We start from the raw sequence: 17,579 nt of genomic DNA, 5'->3' as shown, positions 1-17,579 counted from the left end.
GCTATTTGTTCTCCTTGACGCTGTATTTTCACAACTCAACATTACTGTTCTAATAATTGCAGATCCACAGCCAGTTTTTTGGCCACCAAAGCAATAGAAAAACTGATATGCTAGAGTACATGCTCCCTGACATGGGTTATATTCAAGCAGAAAGGTGATCTCACCTCAGAACATTACATTCTAGACTTAAAACTGCCCACTCTGCAGAGCAGCTGAACAAGTACCTAAAAAGTACAAGTACCTACATCTTCAAAACCACAGCAGCTGACAGGTCCCTACATGATGCTTAAAACTGAGTACAGCAGCCCTCTGTAGGACAATTACACTTACAATCTATTAATGCAATCTATGTGTACAACCTTCTCTTACCAGCTTTAAATGCTGTTCCTATTTATTTTCTGGGTTTTTGTTTGTTGTTAGGTTCTTGCAGTGGATGGGGGGGTGGGTTTGCTTTATTTATTTGTTTTCAGGCTTTTTTGTTTGGTTTTTTGTTTTGTTTTAATTTACATAAACAGATTAAAAGATTTCAACTTACTGTTCATGGAAGTCCAGCATTGGTGGCTCAAACCGGAGAGGTCGGCAATTTCCCCGATACAGGGATACACTGCAAGAAAAATTGAAATGCTGTAGAAGATACATTAAATGACACTTTTTTGTTCCCTTCCCATCTCTAATAGCCCTTTCTTAGCAAAATGTTCATTAATACTAATAAAGCAACTAATTCGACAGAAGAAACAAATGAAACAAACTTGTCCAGTCAGAATACTGTAATTTTACAACATGATTATGTGGTGTCTCCAAGACAGATTATGCAAGAGCACATATCTTGAAAGTGGACATAATTGAAGTGCAAACCTCTCCTTTATATAATGACGGCTGAATGAAACAGTACACTAAATAGGTTTACATCATCTTTCATAGCTATGTCCAAACATTGCTATGAAAGATGTTTTGGATATTGTCCAGTGTGTAACAGTAATTTACATACACATCCTGAGTTTCTCCAGCTACTTCTATACTAGTACATAAACAATCTTGGATGCATTTGAAGGTATGGAGGCCACATGTGAGAAAACACCCAATAAGAAAACACCCAATACTGTTCAAAACTTGAAATATCTGGAAAATAAAGACTCTCTTCCTTACCTTTGCCTATACTAACCTCCCCCTGGAAACTCTTTAGGACAATTCTGATAGATAAAGACCAAAACTTAAATAGCACTCAAACAATCCAGCATTAAAGTCAACAAAGTACCTGGAAGCATTCTCTACTACTGCTTACTTTACCAGTAACGTTATACAGAGCACAATAGTTAACTCACAACAAAAATTAAAAGTAAAAAATACAAAGCAGTTTAGTTGGCTGAAACATTTATTATTCAGAATGATGTGATTGTGACCACACTTAAGCATCTCTAACTGTAACACTTTAATGGAGCTGAGTAAAAATCCTGTTCATACAAAAAAAAAAAAAAACAAAACACCAAAAAACAGGGAGACAACAACATTAAAAAAAATGGGGGGGGGAAGACTAAAGAATAGAAGATCAATGCCTCCTGAATGGCAAGACCAACAACTTTTTTTTTCTGATATTAAAACAGCATTATTGTTTTAGATAATGTTTTCTGACTTTGTTTCAATCCTAGATATCCAAAGACAGAGCTACAGCCACTTGTCCTGGGTAAGGAAAGCTACTCCACAAACCCAGCTCCAGCCAGAACTACACAGTTCCGCTTCAACAAGGAGGAGCAGTCAGGAAATGGGACACACACCTGTGGCTTGTCTTATGAAACCTGAAGCCCTGAGCAAAGATCAATCCAATTGCATCCAGTGCAATTCCAGGTAAACTAACCATTGATCAAATTCAGATGTCTTTCCACACTCCAGAACCACTTCCACAAAGAAGCTACTTACAGCAGTAAAAGTTTAAGAATAGGCTAGGAAATCTTAATTGTATCCTTTAACCAAAATCAAATCAAAAGCTTGTAAAATAAAATCACCATGTCTCAATGACTCACCCTAAAACTCTGTGACTGCATCTTTACACTTCAAGTATAACACACAGATTGCTAATCAATGTTTGGATGTCAAAGTATCTTCAATGCTACAGATCCCAGTCACCAAAAATAGCTTTGTCCACAGGACAGGAGTGAGCTTAGTACATCCAGTCAGCCTTAGTATATACTTATATATGTTTGTGTGTACACTCATGTCATGTGTGTGCAGATCGCAGTACAACAGAAGTGAAAATACAAGAAGACATCAATAGGAAAAACTGTATTGATATCTATGAAAATTTAAAATTCTTCTGCTGTTAAGTGTGGCTGTGACACAGCTGTCAAGTAAGAGAGTGCTTGGATACACCTTCTCAGGCTAAAGTCAAACCTCAAACCACAGAACCAATGCTCAACAAAAAGAAGTTTACAGACACACTGGATGTAGGAGAATACAACTGAAAAACTATACTAGCAGTTATGTATCATAAGGACAGAACAAGTGACTAGTATGTCTTCAGAGTTTACAATCCATTTTTAAAAGCCATTTAGAGCACATTTCTAAATGAAAAAGGTCAAAAAACTCCTGTATCTCCATTGCCAAGGTTACACTAAACAGAAACCAAAGTCATCTTAAAAATAATTCTACCCATTTCTTGCAAAAGTAAAACTTTGAACAGTTAGACAGTACCTCTTTTGTATTGGTAACTATTGGCAGAATGACATATCAAATGCAGTAAGAGTAACTTGGCCTAACTTGAATAATCATGACGTACTCAATTCTCCATATACATCTAAAGGTTAGGCGACATTTTCTCAGTCCACAGAGCTACATTACCCTGGAAAGCCAGTTGGACAACACAGATTTTAAAAATTTGTTATATTTGGTTAAAGTTTGGTAAAGCCAACAACATCATAATGAATGCCAACTATTACAATAAAAGTAACAACTGTAATAAGATTCAAACAGAAGCAAGCAATATTGGGATTCACAAACTTTGCCTACTGAAAGGCCCAACATGAGTCAACTTGCAACAGACTAGAAAATGATGATAATGTCTGCTCTGCTGGGCATTTGCTCACTGGAGCCTGGATACACCCACGGGTAGGGCAACTTTACAGCATAATGACATGAAGTTAATTACTATTGTATGCATGTAGAAATATGGCTCCCGGTCTTATATCACAATTTAAGCATTTTTCCTTCCCTACCCCTCCAAGTTTTCCAGCTTTTAAAGACAAGAAGAACAACATGAAAAAGAAAAGATGCATCTGGAAGAGAGGACTGCTAATACCTGCCAACAAGCACCAGCAGACTAAGAACTGCCAGGAGTCATAATTTAAATGGTTTCAACATCTTTTTCCCTCTGTAAGAATTTTGATCTTAAAAATGAGATTTGAGAATGAACTACACATAGTACTCTGCAGGATCATTATCCTCCCTGTTCCATCCATGCTGTATCTGAGTGGGCGTTTATCTCAACTACTAAGATACTGCTGCTACCCAGATGCAATTCACTGAAGTGCAACTTCATGTCTCAATAACGTTTGTCACACGGTCAAAATAGCAGTGCCTGCAAACACTGTAGCTGATATGGATGTCCACCTGTGCCAAGCCACAATATACTTCTGTGTCTTAAGGACATTCTTCAGCACTTGCATAATGCTTTGCTGATTATCAGAGCACTAGGCACTCAATTTTAGATAATCAATGCACATCTTTGCATTTGGAGATGAAGGAAAGGCTTGTCACATACAGTATTTAAAGATTTCTTTGTATCTTTGCTGCAGAGTTGGGCAGCAACTGTGTCTCTGTATCCTCACTTTACCTTTCTAGTTGTTCAGGAATTTCTGTCGGAGTTATGTGCTCTGTGGAATCGTATCTGTAACCTCTTTAATTGCTACAGTAGAAAATTCAAATCTAAGCATAGCCCACATGTATTTTCCCACATTTCTTCAGCAGTTGTTTAAAGAGTTTTACTTCCTCTCTTGTGCAATAAATTGTAAAGAAACGTAGACAGCAGAATTAATTATCATTATTCTATTTACGAACAAGAACTCTTAGAAAGCTGCTACTTTATTTCCATTACCACAAAATCAAATAAAAGCATGTCTAAATATAACTATGTGACCCTTTAAAATGACAAATTGGCAAATACTTCACAGTGGATGTCTTTTGTACCAGAATCCTCGAAAGAGTCACTGCAGACTTTTTGAGCTAAAAATGTTCTGGAAGTAACCAGAGTGCATCCACAATTTGCTAATACTTAAAAATAAGGCTGAGTTGCATGTATCAGAAAAGGTATTTTAATTTTTAAAACTAGATATTTTTTTAGAAATATGGGTATTAATCACAGGTTCAGTGAGAAAGTAAACTCTCGCAAGACAATTAACCACTTCAGTACATGGCAGAGCTGCTGCTAAAAACGCAGATGAATAAAAAGTCTAGCAACAATTTGTTTTCCCATAAACTACCCAGACAGTAGCTGGCTCAGAAATGTCAGTATTTACCTTGTATCAGGAAAACACACTCAAAACAGACAAAGTTCAAAGCTAACAATTCCCAAGGGGAAGTGTCTGGGGAAAGAATAGGGAGAAGCTTGAATAGATGCACTGTAACCTGACCATGGGCATGAACAAAACAAATTAAATTGCTAGTTCCCTCCTTCCAATTAGTGCTAAAAAGTAGATCAGAGAACTGAATAAACTGTCTAAATAGGGAAAAAATACTGCAAGCTATACTGAGAAGAAGAAATAATCTCTAGTAAGGACAAGGAAAGACAAGTCATCTAGGTAAGTACAGTAATTTCACGACCATAAGGCGCACCGGATTATAAGGCGCACCCCCCGGCAGGAGTCGGCAAAATTCGCAACTTTGTAGATCATATAAGGCACACCGGACTATAAGGCGCAGGGTTTTTTTGCAGCAAGGATCTGCCTCCAGCTCCCCCCACGCAGCTGCTGGACGTGGCCCCACCTCAACCCGGCAGCCATGGGCCCCCGGGCCTGCCTGTACCAGGAAGGAGGGGCACCATGGCCCCACGGGGCCGCCTCCACTCAGTTGCTGTGCCCCCGCAGCCCCGCCTCCACCCGGCTGCCACAGAACCACAGCCCCGCCTTCACCCAGCTGCCACAGCCCTGCCGGCTTCCCCCACGGCTCGCAGCTCACACTTCCATGTTGGCAAATTTCCGAACTTCGTACATTATATAAGGCGCACTGGACTATAAGGCACACTTCCAGGTTTGTGACAAAATTTTAGTCAAAAAGCTGCGCCTTATAGTCGCGAAATTACTGTACTGTTTTTAGCAATACCATTGAAAAAATCACCTAGAAAAGACTTATGGGAAAGATTCATGCAAAACCAGTAACAGCAGTGAGAGAGAAAAATAGAAAGCAAATTTGGTATTTACTATGTAACATGGTATCAGAGAGCTTGTAATGCAGAGCTCCATCACACAGAGACTGAACTTCAAATAGGATAGCACTCTTAAGTGGAACAGACTATTTGTTTTCAAATATCTAAACCAGTGTTTTAACAGAACATACTCTGGAACAATGAAGTTTCCAGTACAGAAAGCAATCTTCCTAGCTGAGAAATTAGAATAAAAAAATCCTGTAAGCAATCTAGTCCATGGCCTCAATCTCAAGAACCCCCAAATTAATTGTTTTCTGGGAAACAATACTGCACCCAATCTGTGGATGCCAATACAGGCACTTTCTTTCTGGCATTGAGATGTCATGACTTAAAGAATCGCATAAGGTCTGGCTATATTCAAGACACAGAAATATGCTAATCATTGTTATCTTTTGTTCAACTGTCATTCCTGTAAATTCATATTCTCATAACTGCAATCTGACTGATGCAGCACATAGCTACAGCTGTTTTGCACTCCTCTCCATAGCTGAAGATTTCAGAGGTTTTTCAAAGAAGGATCTTAAGCCCACAATTAAGCAACTACACACACAATAAAATAGGAAATCATCCAAAATGGAAAATTCTTTTACTAGATTTCCTGAAAAGGAACAGAAAACAGGTCATGGAAAAGCATGACTGTGTTTATTGAAAATGTGCTATGACAGTCTGTTGAATGCTATTGTGCAAGAAACAAGCTTCATTATTACTGTTCAATGCACTCATTAAATAAACATATAAATATCTGATGATTCTTCAGAGAAAAATTAGGCACCAGGGAAAAAAGAGGCCACTTATTTTCCTTCTCAGGTATCATACATGGCAAACTCTTCAGTAACAGACACTTCAGAACAGGAGAGGACAACGCAGGGTCATGGGTTGTCTAGTCTGGAGAAAAGGAAGCTCAGAGATGACCTCACTGCTCTGTACAACCACCTGAAAGGATGTTGTATCCATGTAGGGGTCAGACTCCTCCCGGGCAACCAGAGACAGACCAGGAGGAAATGGCCTCAAGCTGCGCCAGGGGAGATTCAGGCTGGATATTCAAAAAAAAATCATCACATGGTTAAGTACTGGAACAGCCTCCCCAGGGAAGAGGTGACACCACCATCACAAAATTATGTACAACTCTGTGATATGGCTTAGTGGCATGTTGGCACATGGCTGAAGGTAGAAGTTGGTGATCTTGGTCTTTTCCAACCCTAATGATTCTATGATGGGACAAAGGAATATGGGGAATAATCTATCAAAAATAACATCAATTTTTTCTTCAAGTGTAAATCAAGAACTTTTGAAGCAGGTAAATTTTCTCCTCAATAAAAGAAACTACAGAAAAATTATTTTTAAAAAATCTACAAACAAGAGTCTCAGTTTAATTACACAGAATTACTCTGTGATATACATTAAAAACAGAACTAAAGAGTTCTTCAGTTTTTTACTCCACATGTGAAGCTTCTTCCTCATGAAGGGCCACAAAGATGATCAGAAGGGCAAAGTACCTCTCCTACAAAGACAGGCTAGGAGAGTTGGGACTACTTAGTCTGAAGAAGAGAAGACTCTGAGGTGACCTTAGAGCACCTTCCAGTACCCAAAATGGGCTAAAAGAGAAGTGGAGAGGGACTTTTCACAAGGTCATTCAGTGCTAGGACAAGAAAGAAAGGGTTCTCAACTGAAAGAGGGAGGGTTTAGATGAGATATTAGGAAGGAATTCTTTATTGATAGGGTAGTGAGAGATAGGAACACAGCCCATGGCAGAGGGATAGAACTAGCTTATCTTCAAGGTCCCTTCCCACCCAAAACTTTCTATGATTGAGCTGTCCAATGTTAAAAACTATCTCACATTTTATTTTCATTTCCTCTGTATAAGAAATAATTGAAAAAAAATCACATGGTTTATATTTGATATTTTTTACACTAAACCTTTATTACTCTTAAACCTTATTTATTCTTATGATTAAAGCCTTATTAAACTTTCAGAAATATGCTTACCTTTTCTGTTGATATGAACTGAGGCCTAAAGTTGTCTCAGTCTGTAAAAGAAAAAAAAAAATTACATTTAAGAGACCAACAGCATTATACCCCCAGCTAGGGAAAATCCCCAACCTCACAAGCTGGCAACTGCAACAAGTTCGCATATCAGAGCTTGAAAGAAAAAAGGAGAAGTGCTGAACTGAAGCAGAAAATGTAAATTAGCTTTTTCCAATTACAGAAATTAAGTTTGTCCTTGCACAAGAACGGTGGTAGTAATGCCTACGAACTACAAAACAATCAGCAACTTAACAAACTAAAAAACTGAGCGAAGGAAAAAGTCCAGGAAATTATAACACTGTACGGAGCAAAAGAAAAACTCAGCATAGACAGATGTAAGAAACAAACCACAAAGAAAAGCATATAAACCAAGAAACAGTCCACCAATTATCTCACTGATGTAATTTAACACCGAGAACACAAAGAAGGCTATAATCTCCATTTGACTAGGAAACATCACCTCCTTCTCTGCTAATGATCTTCTAGCCTCTATTATTCATACCCTTCCTTCCACTCTGCTGTACATTTCAGTTAATTACCTGAAAACAAGGAGGTTAGGTTGTCTAGGGATTTCCAATTAGTTTACTCTTGCCTATGAAATACCTACTGGTTTAGAAGTCTGCATATGCAGTGTCCTCCTGATACAGCTCATGTTAAAACATACCAGACTTGGAAAACTTCTGTCTTCCCACAGAATTTGGAGATTAAACTGAGGATTTTAGTAACTCTCTTACACATTTCACAGTCAAGCTGAATACTGATCTCCTGAGAGTGAGAAGAAAGTTCACACATCTGATAAAGTCTGTGGTGCACCTTGACCAGCTCAGCTCTAGTACAAGAATGTCACTTGTGTGCAAGGGGAATGTAAACTTGTATCTCATTTCAGAACTAAAAATCAAGTCCCTTTTGCTGGACATTTCACTGACTTTTATATCATCTTAAAATTACACTTTCTTTCCTTTTTTCTTAGCTAAAAGTATTTTTAAAAATAGTTTCTTAAAAAATTATCTTTACTTAAAATAAAGATTATTTTATTAGAGGAATTTTGATTTTGCTATTTGGAGACACTTTTTGGAAATTTTATAATTACTCCTATTAAATCACTGAGTCTACAAACATTAATGTTTGATTCAGATCAAGGATCAATTCTGCATTATAAATCTAACTAGTGTTCCAGATTTTAAATGCAGTTATTTGGTTTACTCACCCTCCAATTTGCATCAAACTAAAGAAAGCTGGAAGTGTATTATTTACCATTGTAAAACAAAGCTAATCTGTTTGTAACTTGAGGATTTACTTGCATTTGAAAGGCAACACAGAGCATTCACTGGATTTTTTGGTTTAAAACCACTGATATAGAGAGTCAGACTGCCTTGCTAAGAGGATATTGCAGGAAGGGGTTCATATGAAATTACATTTTACAGTACAGAATAATCAGTGCAGTTTCTTCTCAGTGAAGAAAAGACTAAAAAACAAGTGAAGTTATTTTATACTATGTTATTGTAATTGGAAAGTCAGCAAGCTTTCCTTTAAACTTACCTACTCCGTTTGTACTGTAATTAGAAAATCAGACTATTTCTTATTCTTCATTGAAACACTATTAACTTAATGAATAGGAAAAAATAGCTTACACATCTTTCCATGTTTTCCTAGCTAAGGTATACTACTTATATTACGATAAGCTTTCAGTTCAGCTTAACTTCTGATGCCACACTCCATTTTCTATTTCCAGTAAGATACAGGTAAATACTACTCTGAAACAATTTACAACAGGCTGTAAGAGAAATTCAATTAAAATGAAGAAGAAATAAATTTAAAATCAGTCTTACTTAAGTGATGAATGTTTAAGGTACAAAATGTTTTCTATCTAAAACTTTCTAGGAAGCACTGCTAATTAACAAGTTAATTAGCTCTGAAATCAAAAGAAATTAAACATAAAAAGGCACTTCTCAAACTGGATTTTCCTCAAACTGGAAAGACAAAGGCAAACTTTCCAGTTTTAAACTGCCACACATTTTCTCAATTCAGCCATGAGAAAACTCATGGGTTGAGATAAGGGCAGTGGGTATATGACTTCTGTGACAGCAAGTGCCTGGGCAGGTTTAGGTTTGATACTAGAAAAAGGTTCTTCACCCAGAGGATGGTTTGGCGCTGAAATAGACATTTAAGAAGTGTTTGGACAACACTCTCAAGCACATGGTGCGAACCTTGGGGCTGTCCTGTGCAGGGCCAGGAGTTTGACTCATTGCTCCTTGTGGTCCCCTTCCAACTCAGAACATTCTGTGATTATAATCCTATGATTTATTTTGCTTTACCTATTTAAGTGTCTTTATCTCATCCCAGAGTTTTCTCACTTTTGTTCTTCAGATTCCCTTCCCCCATCCCACGGAGGAAACAGAGCAAGCAACTGTGTGGGGCTGAGCTTATAGCTGGAGTTAAACCACAACAACCAAACTTACTCTGTGAAATTACCAGATATACAAAACTGTATATAAAACCCTATAATTATTACCAATGTCCTTGAAAGCACATTAATCACTAAAATTAAAGAAAAACCCCTTTCTTTTAACAATGAAGGGCCTTTGTCTTTCAAAACATAACTAAAGCACATAATTAAGTTATCAGCAGTTACCTGACAGTCAGATGATGGAGCTAACAGGTTCATATCCTATGACAGGGCAACTAAAATAGCCATTACTAGCACTGTCCCATCCTTGACAACTAGCTTTGGCTCTAACAAGACAGCACGTTCTATTAAGTTTTAAATAATTTCATACAGAAAGTTGTATGTACTCTTAGGCATCATAACTGGCTATCAATACCACTAATATTAGACTCAATCTAAGATCCCACCCAGGCCAACTTTTAGACAGAGGGTAGTGGGGATCAAATTTAACTCTGGAAAAATGCAGAAACAAATGGAAATACACATACAGTAATTTCACAATTATAAGCCACACCTGATTATAAGCTGCACATTACAACGCAGAGTGTGATAAAAGGTATCTATTCTATCACCATCTGTTGACGGTGGGAGCAGTGATCCTTATCTCCACTGGAGATATTCTGCTAATGGGCCATCCATTGAAACCAGGTAGGGCATTGTGTTTTATCTTTTCACAACCCATCCTTCCTCCAGCGAGGCATTTTCTGCTCATGGCCCATTGAGTCCCACTGTGGAACTGATAAAACTACTTCATCCCATTGGAAGTTGCTCCAGCCAGGGGAAAGAGCCCAACATTTCTTATCAAGATAAAAACAGAGGTTTTGGGACACTAAGGGAGCCCCTTTCTCCACTGGACTCCAGAGGAAAACCGGAGTTCTCCACATCACCACTGGACCTTAGGAGGGAAACTCCACTTTGTACAGGAGCACTGCTCCAACTGAGCCACATCTGTCACTGCAAGAGGACTGCAGTCACCATTTAATGGGACTGCTACCAACACCCTGCCTGATGGGGTGTCAGGTTGTACTCTGACTTTGTCAGGGTTTGGAGTTTGTTTCTTTGTAGTACTGTATTTCTATTTTAATTTCCCTAGAAAAGAACTGTTATTCCTAATTCCCATATTTTTGCCTGAAAGCCTCTTGATTTCAAAATTATAATAATTTGGAGGGAGGGAGTTTACATTCTCCATTTCAAAGAGAAGCTCCTGCCTTTCTCAGCAGACACCTGTCCTCCAAACTAAAACAGCAACTTTTCATTCTTTGTCCATATATAAACCGCACCTGATTATAAGCCGCTCTTCTGGGTTCGGACCAAAATTTTAGCCAAAATGGTGTGGCTTATAACCGTGAAATTACTGTAATTGACAAAAGCAATTATTACATTGCCATGGCTGTTCAACTGTTGGGAGTTGAAATACCCAAGATTTCCCCCTATGTTCTGAAATCACTGATTTACTATGAAAATATTAAGTCGAATATCTGTAAATCAGGTTTAAAATCATAAATCACTGTGCAAAAACACAAGCAATATTATAATTTCAATTCAATTACACCTTCTGGTTTTTGAGCAGGGGCTGCTTGCTTTCTGCTTTGTTTGATTGTTTTTGGGGTATTTTGTTGTGAGGATTTTGCTGGGTTTTTTTTAAGTTCGTTTTTTGGATCAGGGTCAATCAAGAGCAAAGAAATAGCATACCAACTTCAGCAACATGGCATCATGGAACTAAACCAAAAATAAATCTCATGCGGCAGTTTCTATAATTACCACTCATTTTTATTACATGTCAATCTTTCAAGTCATGCAGTAAACAAAAACATACAACTGTGTTCAGTTACAAGTCCTAAATACCTTTTTTTTTTAAATTTGATCTCCAGATATAATTGTGGACCTATTGTATTGCAGTGTGGCCTGCTATTTTTCCTGTGTGACTGCACAAAACTGCCAGGAATTAAAGCCATGTACCTGATCAATCCACTATTTATTGTGTAGGTTTTGCTTAATACTGTTGGTTTATCAAGTAAAGAGAAATAAAGTTATGCTCTTTAAAAAATACAGCTTTGTCTTTTCTCCATAAAGGATACATTGTAAAAGAATAGAATTATCAAAATATTTACGCAAAACATTTATTCAATATTATCTGTATTGAAGAAGCATTACAAATAACAAAATATTGCAATGTACAGATCAGGAAGTACAATGCATGTGCACACTATTAATATTTCAAGATACACAATAAGATAAATTACAGGAAAAAACCCCCTCAATTGAATTAATTTCTCAATCCAAATCCCTAACAACAAAACCTAAGGTCAGCACAAAAGGAACAGCAGAAATATACAACTGCGCAGGAAGAAAGTGAGAGAGGGAAAAATCATCACTTTTACCGGTGCTGGGCATTTATGATCCTTCCACCAAACAAGCTGTGTTCAAGCCTTGAAGATAGAGGATTCTTTTTTTATTTATTTTTTTAGTTTAAAGACAGCAGATAACATTTAGGCTATTGCTCCTAACAGTATCATGCCTTAATTTAATCTCTTATATAACCCTAGAAGGATTAAACTATAAACCTAGAGGATTTCAGTATAAAGATCTTGACAAAACTTGAACACAGTGAGCTAGAAAATTTCAAGGCAGTCAGCCAACACCATGGTTTCAAGACTTAAGAATAGTTTCTCTCCAAAGGCTTATATTCTCAAGATAGATTTTGCAGAGAATCTGTACCTCAAAGTACACTTTAAAGACCCAGTATAATTGTGGAAGACAACAGGCAATCTTGCACACATGGAGAATCAAAATCCATAGAGAAAGTCTGAATGCTGACTCTAAAGAAATACCTATGGTTGTTAACTCTAGCCAGAACATAAAACCAAAAAATCCCACCAAACAGTCACAACCACCAAGTAAATTCTAATATCTCACCAATTTGTTATAATAGCTATTCTTCATTTCTTGGTAAGAGGTCATATTACCCAGACTACATTCAGTCATCTAAACATAGGCATCTGTTGCCACTTGAGATAAATGTCCTAGGGCAGCCTGCCTGGTCTCAGACTGACACCCAGAAGGACACAGTTTCTCCTACACCCTGTGCCATATCTGCCAGGTTCATGTAGATACCCACGACAGTCCAGGACATCTCAAATAGCACTGGTTACCTATGTTTAAGCAACTAAACTAGAGCTCAGAAGTCTTCAAAAAGGACAGTTGGGGCAATGGAAGGAGGCAGACAGGCCCTCTTAAGTAAGACCTGGGGTTTCCCTCACCAAATATATTTCTTTAATGTTAACAAAATTCTCATCAACCAAAGTTTTTTATATTCCTACACAAGACAGTATCCACACCAATTTAAAAGTCTTTTGCAGTCTGAAAGACTCAGAACATTCTACATCTCGCTATTTCATAGTAAGGTTGGTTCCTTCTTGTAGAAGATCTAAGTGCTGCTTGCAACTAAATATTGAGAGATAGTTACAAATGCGATACATAAATGGCAGCTTAAGTCTTCATTGCTGAGCTCATGAGCTCTACGCTAGTAATTAGTGTAATTAAAATAAACATAATTAATGAGGAATATCACACTTAAGGTAATGAAAAAAATGAATGCTGTAATCTGAAAGGTAGCTGAAAGTGGACTGAAATCTTTCTTGCCCTGGTCTTTTATGACCTAAACTCACACAAGGAAACAAAAACATCATCAGTTGACCGCAGCTGATGCAACACATCCTACTGACTCTGTATTTGCAACAGTCACTCCTGGGCACCAATTATTTTTAATCTAAAGACTGGGGATGGCAACTCTTCCAGTATAAGAAGTAGAAGAACTTCAGCTGCTCACAAGCAATGGCAATGAACATGGTTCTTACTCCTTTATAAAATCACACATGGGAAAGAAAGTTCCAGAGACCATCAAGTCAGTTGCTGCTCAGAGGAGATCTCAGTGCAGATTGCTCACAGCTTTGGGCAATCATGTCTTGGGAATCTCAAAAGATAGAAATCCTAAACTTCTTTTAATAACCTGGTCAAGTGTTTGAACATTCTCAAGTTTTAGTCTTTTTTCTTGCATGGATTTGGGAACCTCTGTCCAAAGTTTGTTATCCTTCCACTGACACAATGAAAAATCTGGTTCCTATTAATGTCACACTGGCCACAGCAATCAGTTTTGATCTTTTCTCTTAACAGCTGAAAAAATATATCCTAACATGAGAAACCTTCCAGGCCCCGATCATCCTGTACTACTCTGCTGTGCCTGCTCCAGTACATCAGTGCCTTCCTCACAGGGCAGCCCAGACTGGACACAATACTGAGTTGCAGTCCCTCGAGAGGGGGGAAAAAATCACACCCTTTACCTTCTGGGTGCACATTTGCTCACAATTCAGTGAACATGTCTTCGCCGCAGTGCTGCTGTCACGGCCCAGCCCATCCTGTCACACAGGGCTGCTCTCTCCCAGGTGCAGGCATTGCATTTGTCTGAGCTGAAAGTCTCGAGCTTCCTGTCAACCTGCTGAAGGCCCTCTGAAGAGCAGCCTGCCTTCCAGTGCGACAGCTACTTTGGCCAGTTTGGTACAAACTCCAAACTCACAGAGTACTCTCCACAACACCAACCAGGTTGCAAAAGACAACATTAAGCATGCTCTCCTCAGTTCCAAGCTCTGTCACAGATAACCAACTCCCAGCTGAACTCTGTCCTGTAGAATACACCCATTGAGGTCAATGGTCCAGTCACTTTACTGCCCACCTACAAGCCTATATTCTTAGTACTTTGGCTACACAAATATCAATGGAGATCACATCAAATCCCTTTAAAAAGTCAATAGACACCAGGAAAATTTTAGTTAACTAAAAAATACGCTTAGACTTTACTCCCTGAAAACACTGTTGATGATACAGAACTGCATGCTTGCCACTTCTGTTAAGAGAATTCTTTGCTGTGCCACTGAGAATGACGTATAGATCATGCAGAAAATACTAAACTTCCACCAGTAAGAGATCAACACAGCTGAGTCCCACAAAGGTAATTTGGTTCCACAACTTCTATGTTACAAAGCCACTGCAAGTCATAGTAAGGTCCTGTCTCTTTGTCATGTAGGACCACTGCAATTCTCACTACCAGTCTTTGTAATAAGCAGTTCACAGCAGTGTATGAACAAAGACAGCAAATATGTATTAAGTATATATAAGCACACAGGTTTTCTTTATTTGTCCTATTTCAGCTATTCTGCAAACCAATAATTATTAGTAAAATAATTTCTAGTTTACCTATAAAAAATACTTTCATACGCTTACGATTATTGCAGCAGATTCATGTTAAGATAATTTGACTGAAAAGTCTTATCATTTTCCTTTTTCATTTTAGCAATATACTACTTAAAAAACACTACTACATAAGTAGAAGTACTTTCAAAGCATTCTGAATGAGAAAAAAAAAATAATCACTCTAGAAAATAGTGGTCCCAACTACACTGCGCACAAGAATATTAGATACCCAAGGCAAAAGCTCTAACAACAAACAGAAGGACCTGGGAAATAGTCCTTTATTAACTAAAAAAAACCCAAAAACCAAACAAGACAAAACAAAAAAACGCAAAAACAAAAACAACCCCCCCAAAAACTAAACAAAAAAAAACAACAAAGAAAAAAAAAAAACCCAAAAAACCAAAAAAACCTTTGCTCAGAAAAAGAAGTTTTCTTTTACTGCTCACTTTTCAAAGTAAAGTCCTCAAAAAGTGAGCCAGTATGTTGGCTTAACGTGAAAGGACAAATTATTAAAAGTAACAGTTGTAGTTTATTTCAGCCCTCCTAATAGCTGCAGATGACATCATTGTCAGAGACATGAAGCATCTGTCAGGTCTGGACAAGGGTTCAAACAATCAGGACAACACATGGAGGAGATGGCCTGACACTGACATGGCAAAGTTCAGCTGAATGAGAGCTTAAATGTAAAACTGGGAACGGAACAACTGATAGCACACTAAAGAAAACAATGTTCCTGGAAAGCACAATGAAATACAAACTATATGAGCAAACAAAATGTCGTCAAAAGCTTACAACTCATTTTGGCATTACTAAAACAAGCATTACTAGACAGGCAAGGAACTACTCTGCCCTCTCTCTGAGCACAATGTCTCAAATAAATGCTACACTTTAAGTAGTGACAAATTAAAATCCAGTAAATTCAGAGAGTGTTGTAAAAAACTTGCATGAAGAAGCTGCAGGTAGATTTTAGCACAAAATTATCATGATGAAGAGGCAACACAACCTAACAAAAAACCCAACTACACACACGTTTGAGAAAAAAGCAGCAGCAAAACCAGCTTAGGCATGAAACCTACACACTTCTCTAGAGGTTTTGAGAAGAGTCGAGTCAAGCACCTGCCGCACCACCACTTGAAAAACATATATATGATCTCCCAAGGTCCATTACAATGAACCAAGCCTATGACTCTGAAGTGCCAAACAACCATACAGACATCTGCAAACCACCTGCCATTGAAGAAAAAAACCCAACCCTACACAGTATTTACATTAATACTAGTCTTGCCCTATGTTCCGGATCTAAATGAATTTGAAGAGTTCAAAAAGTTGAGTCCTAAAAGGGACCAATTCATGTGAATAGACAGACTTAAGAAATTCCCTCTTTATTTTAATTCACAGGTAGAATTAGCATAAAATTATTTAGATATAAGCCTTTAATCTGAACACATAAGCTAAAGAGTAGAATTCTCACTTTTGCTCTGGCAAGACAGAAGGTTGAGCTACATGGTATAGCACTTTCTAAACCACAAACTGTAAGTCCACACCCAAAGAGCAGAGTCTTTATTTTTGCTAGTTATTCAGTAGCATGAACTCGTGACATTTCCATTGTCAGTTTATTTTTATCAATGAAATGTTTTTCTACTTAAATATTTAAAGATTTATTCTCTTTCAATAAATAGCTGTTCTCAGTCAGACTGGTCAAAGCAAACTTTTCAACAAATTCCATTTATTTTTTACAACAGAATTCCTAAAATGTGATTGAAAGGCATTAGGAATATTATACCAACCGTATGTACTCCAAATTAGTACAAATACCAGTATCAAGAGAGTTGACACTAACTGGAAGGAGGGGGCAAGAATCCTCAAAAATAAAATTATTCAAGACTCGGCAATTGATTTACCTTACTTGTAAAGCAACTGTTTCAAACAAGAAAAAGCTTGCTTCCGCTCTAAAGATATCAGATTCTTGGGGGAAGCGGAGATAAACCAAGACTGGAGATAGTTTTCTTTGATACCTCAATGATTATTAATCACTTTATGTACTGAATTGGTTAATTTTTTTATTAAAAAAACCCAAACCACCTGAAGGTGAAATAACATTAGACAATAGTGATTTACTACAACATCATGGCATTTGTAGAAAACAGACATTTGTGAAAGCTTGTGGAAAACCCAAAAGAGAAACAGTGACAACACAGTAGGTTTAAAACTTTAGTAACTGCTGTTCACAAGACATAAATCTGGTTTTACAACAGTCTAATTGCTTTTTTTAAATTGCAGTAAGTAATCACAAGAGGTCACCATATTAATATCTACATGAAAAATCCCAAATAATTTGTAAGCTAGAGAAAACAGTATACACTATCATTTGACTAAAAGGAAGTGGTTTCACTTTTATAGGTATGCCTGGCTTAAGAGTCACAACGATAACATAAAACGTACAAACCACTT

The 17,579-nt window shown here is 37.6% G+C and overlaps 1 protein-coding gene across 1 annotated transcript in view; it reads right to left on the bottom strand.

Annotated features, from left to right (window-relative positions):
- Positions 1–17,579, bottom strand: part of TMEM131 (transmembrane protein 131) — a 66,639-nt gene that overhangs the window by 27,827 nt on the left and 21,233 nt on the right. Inside the window, exons 3-4 of the mRNA XM_033051727.1 lie at positions 7,397–7,437; positions 536–604 (exon numbers count right to left, since the gene is read on the bottom strand). Of these exons, the coding sequence (XP_032907618.1) occupies positions 536–604; positions 7,397–7,437 (110 nt within the window). The remainder of the gene's footprint in view (positions 1–535; positions 605–7,396; positions 7,438–17,579) is intronic.

This window comes from Catharus ustulatus, chromosome 2 (assembly GCF_009819885.2).
Source record: "Catharus ustulatus isolate bCatUst1 chromosome 2, bCatUst1.pri.v2, whole genome shotgun sequence".
In the NCBI taxonomy this organism is placed as follows: domain Eukaryota; kingdom Metazoa; phylum Chordata; class Aves; order Passeriformes; family Turdidae; genus Catharus; species Catharus ustulatus.
The sequence above is the reverse complement of the archived record's forward strand: the minus strand, read 5'-3'. Positions and strand labels throughout refer to the sequence as shown.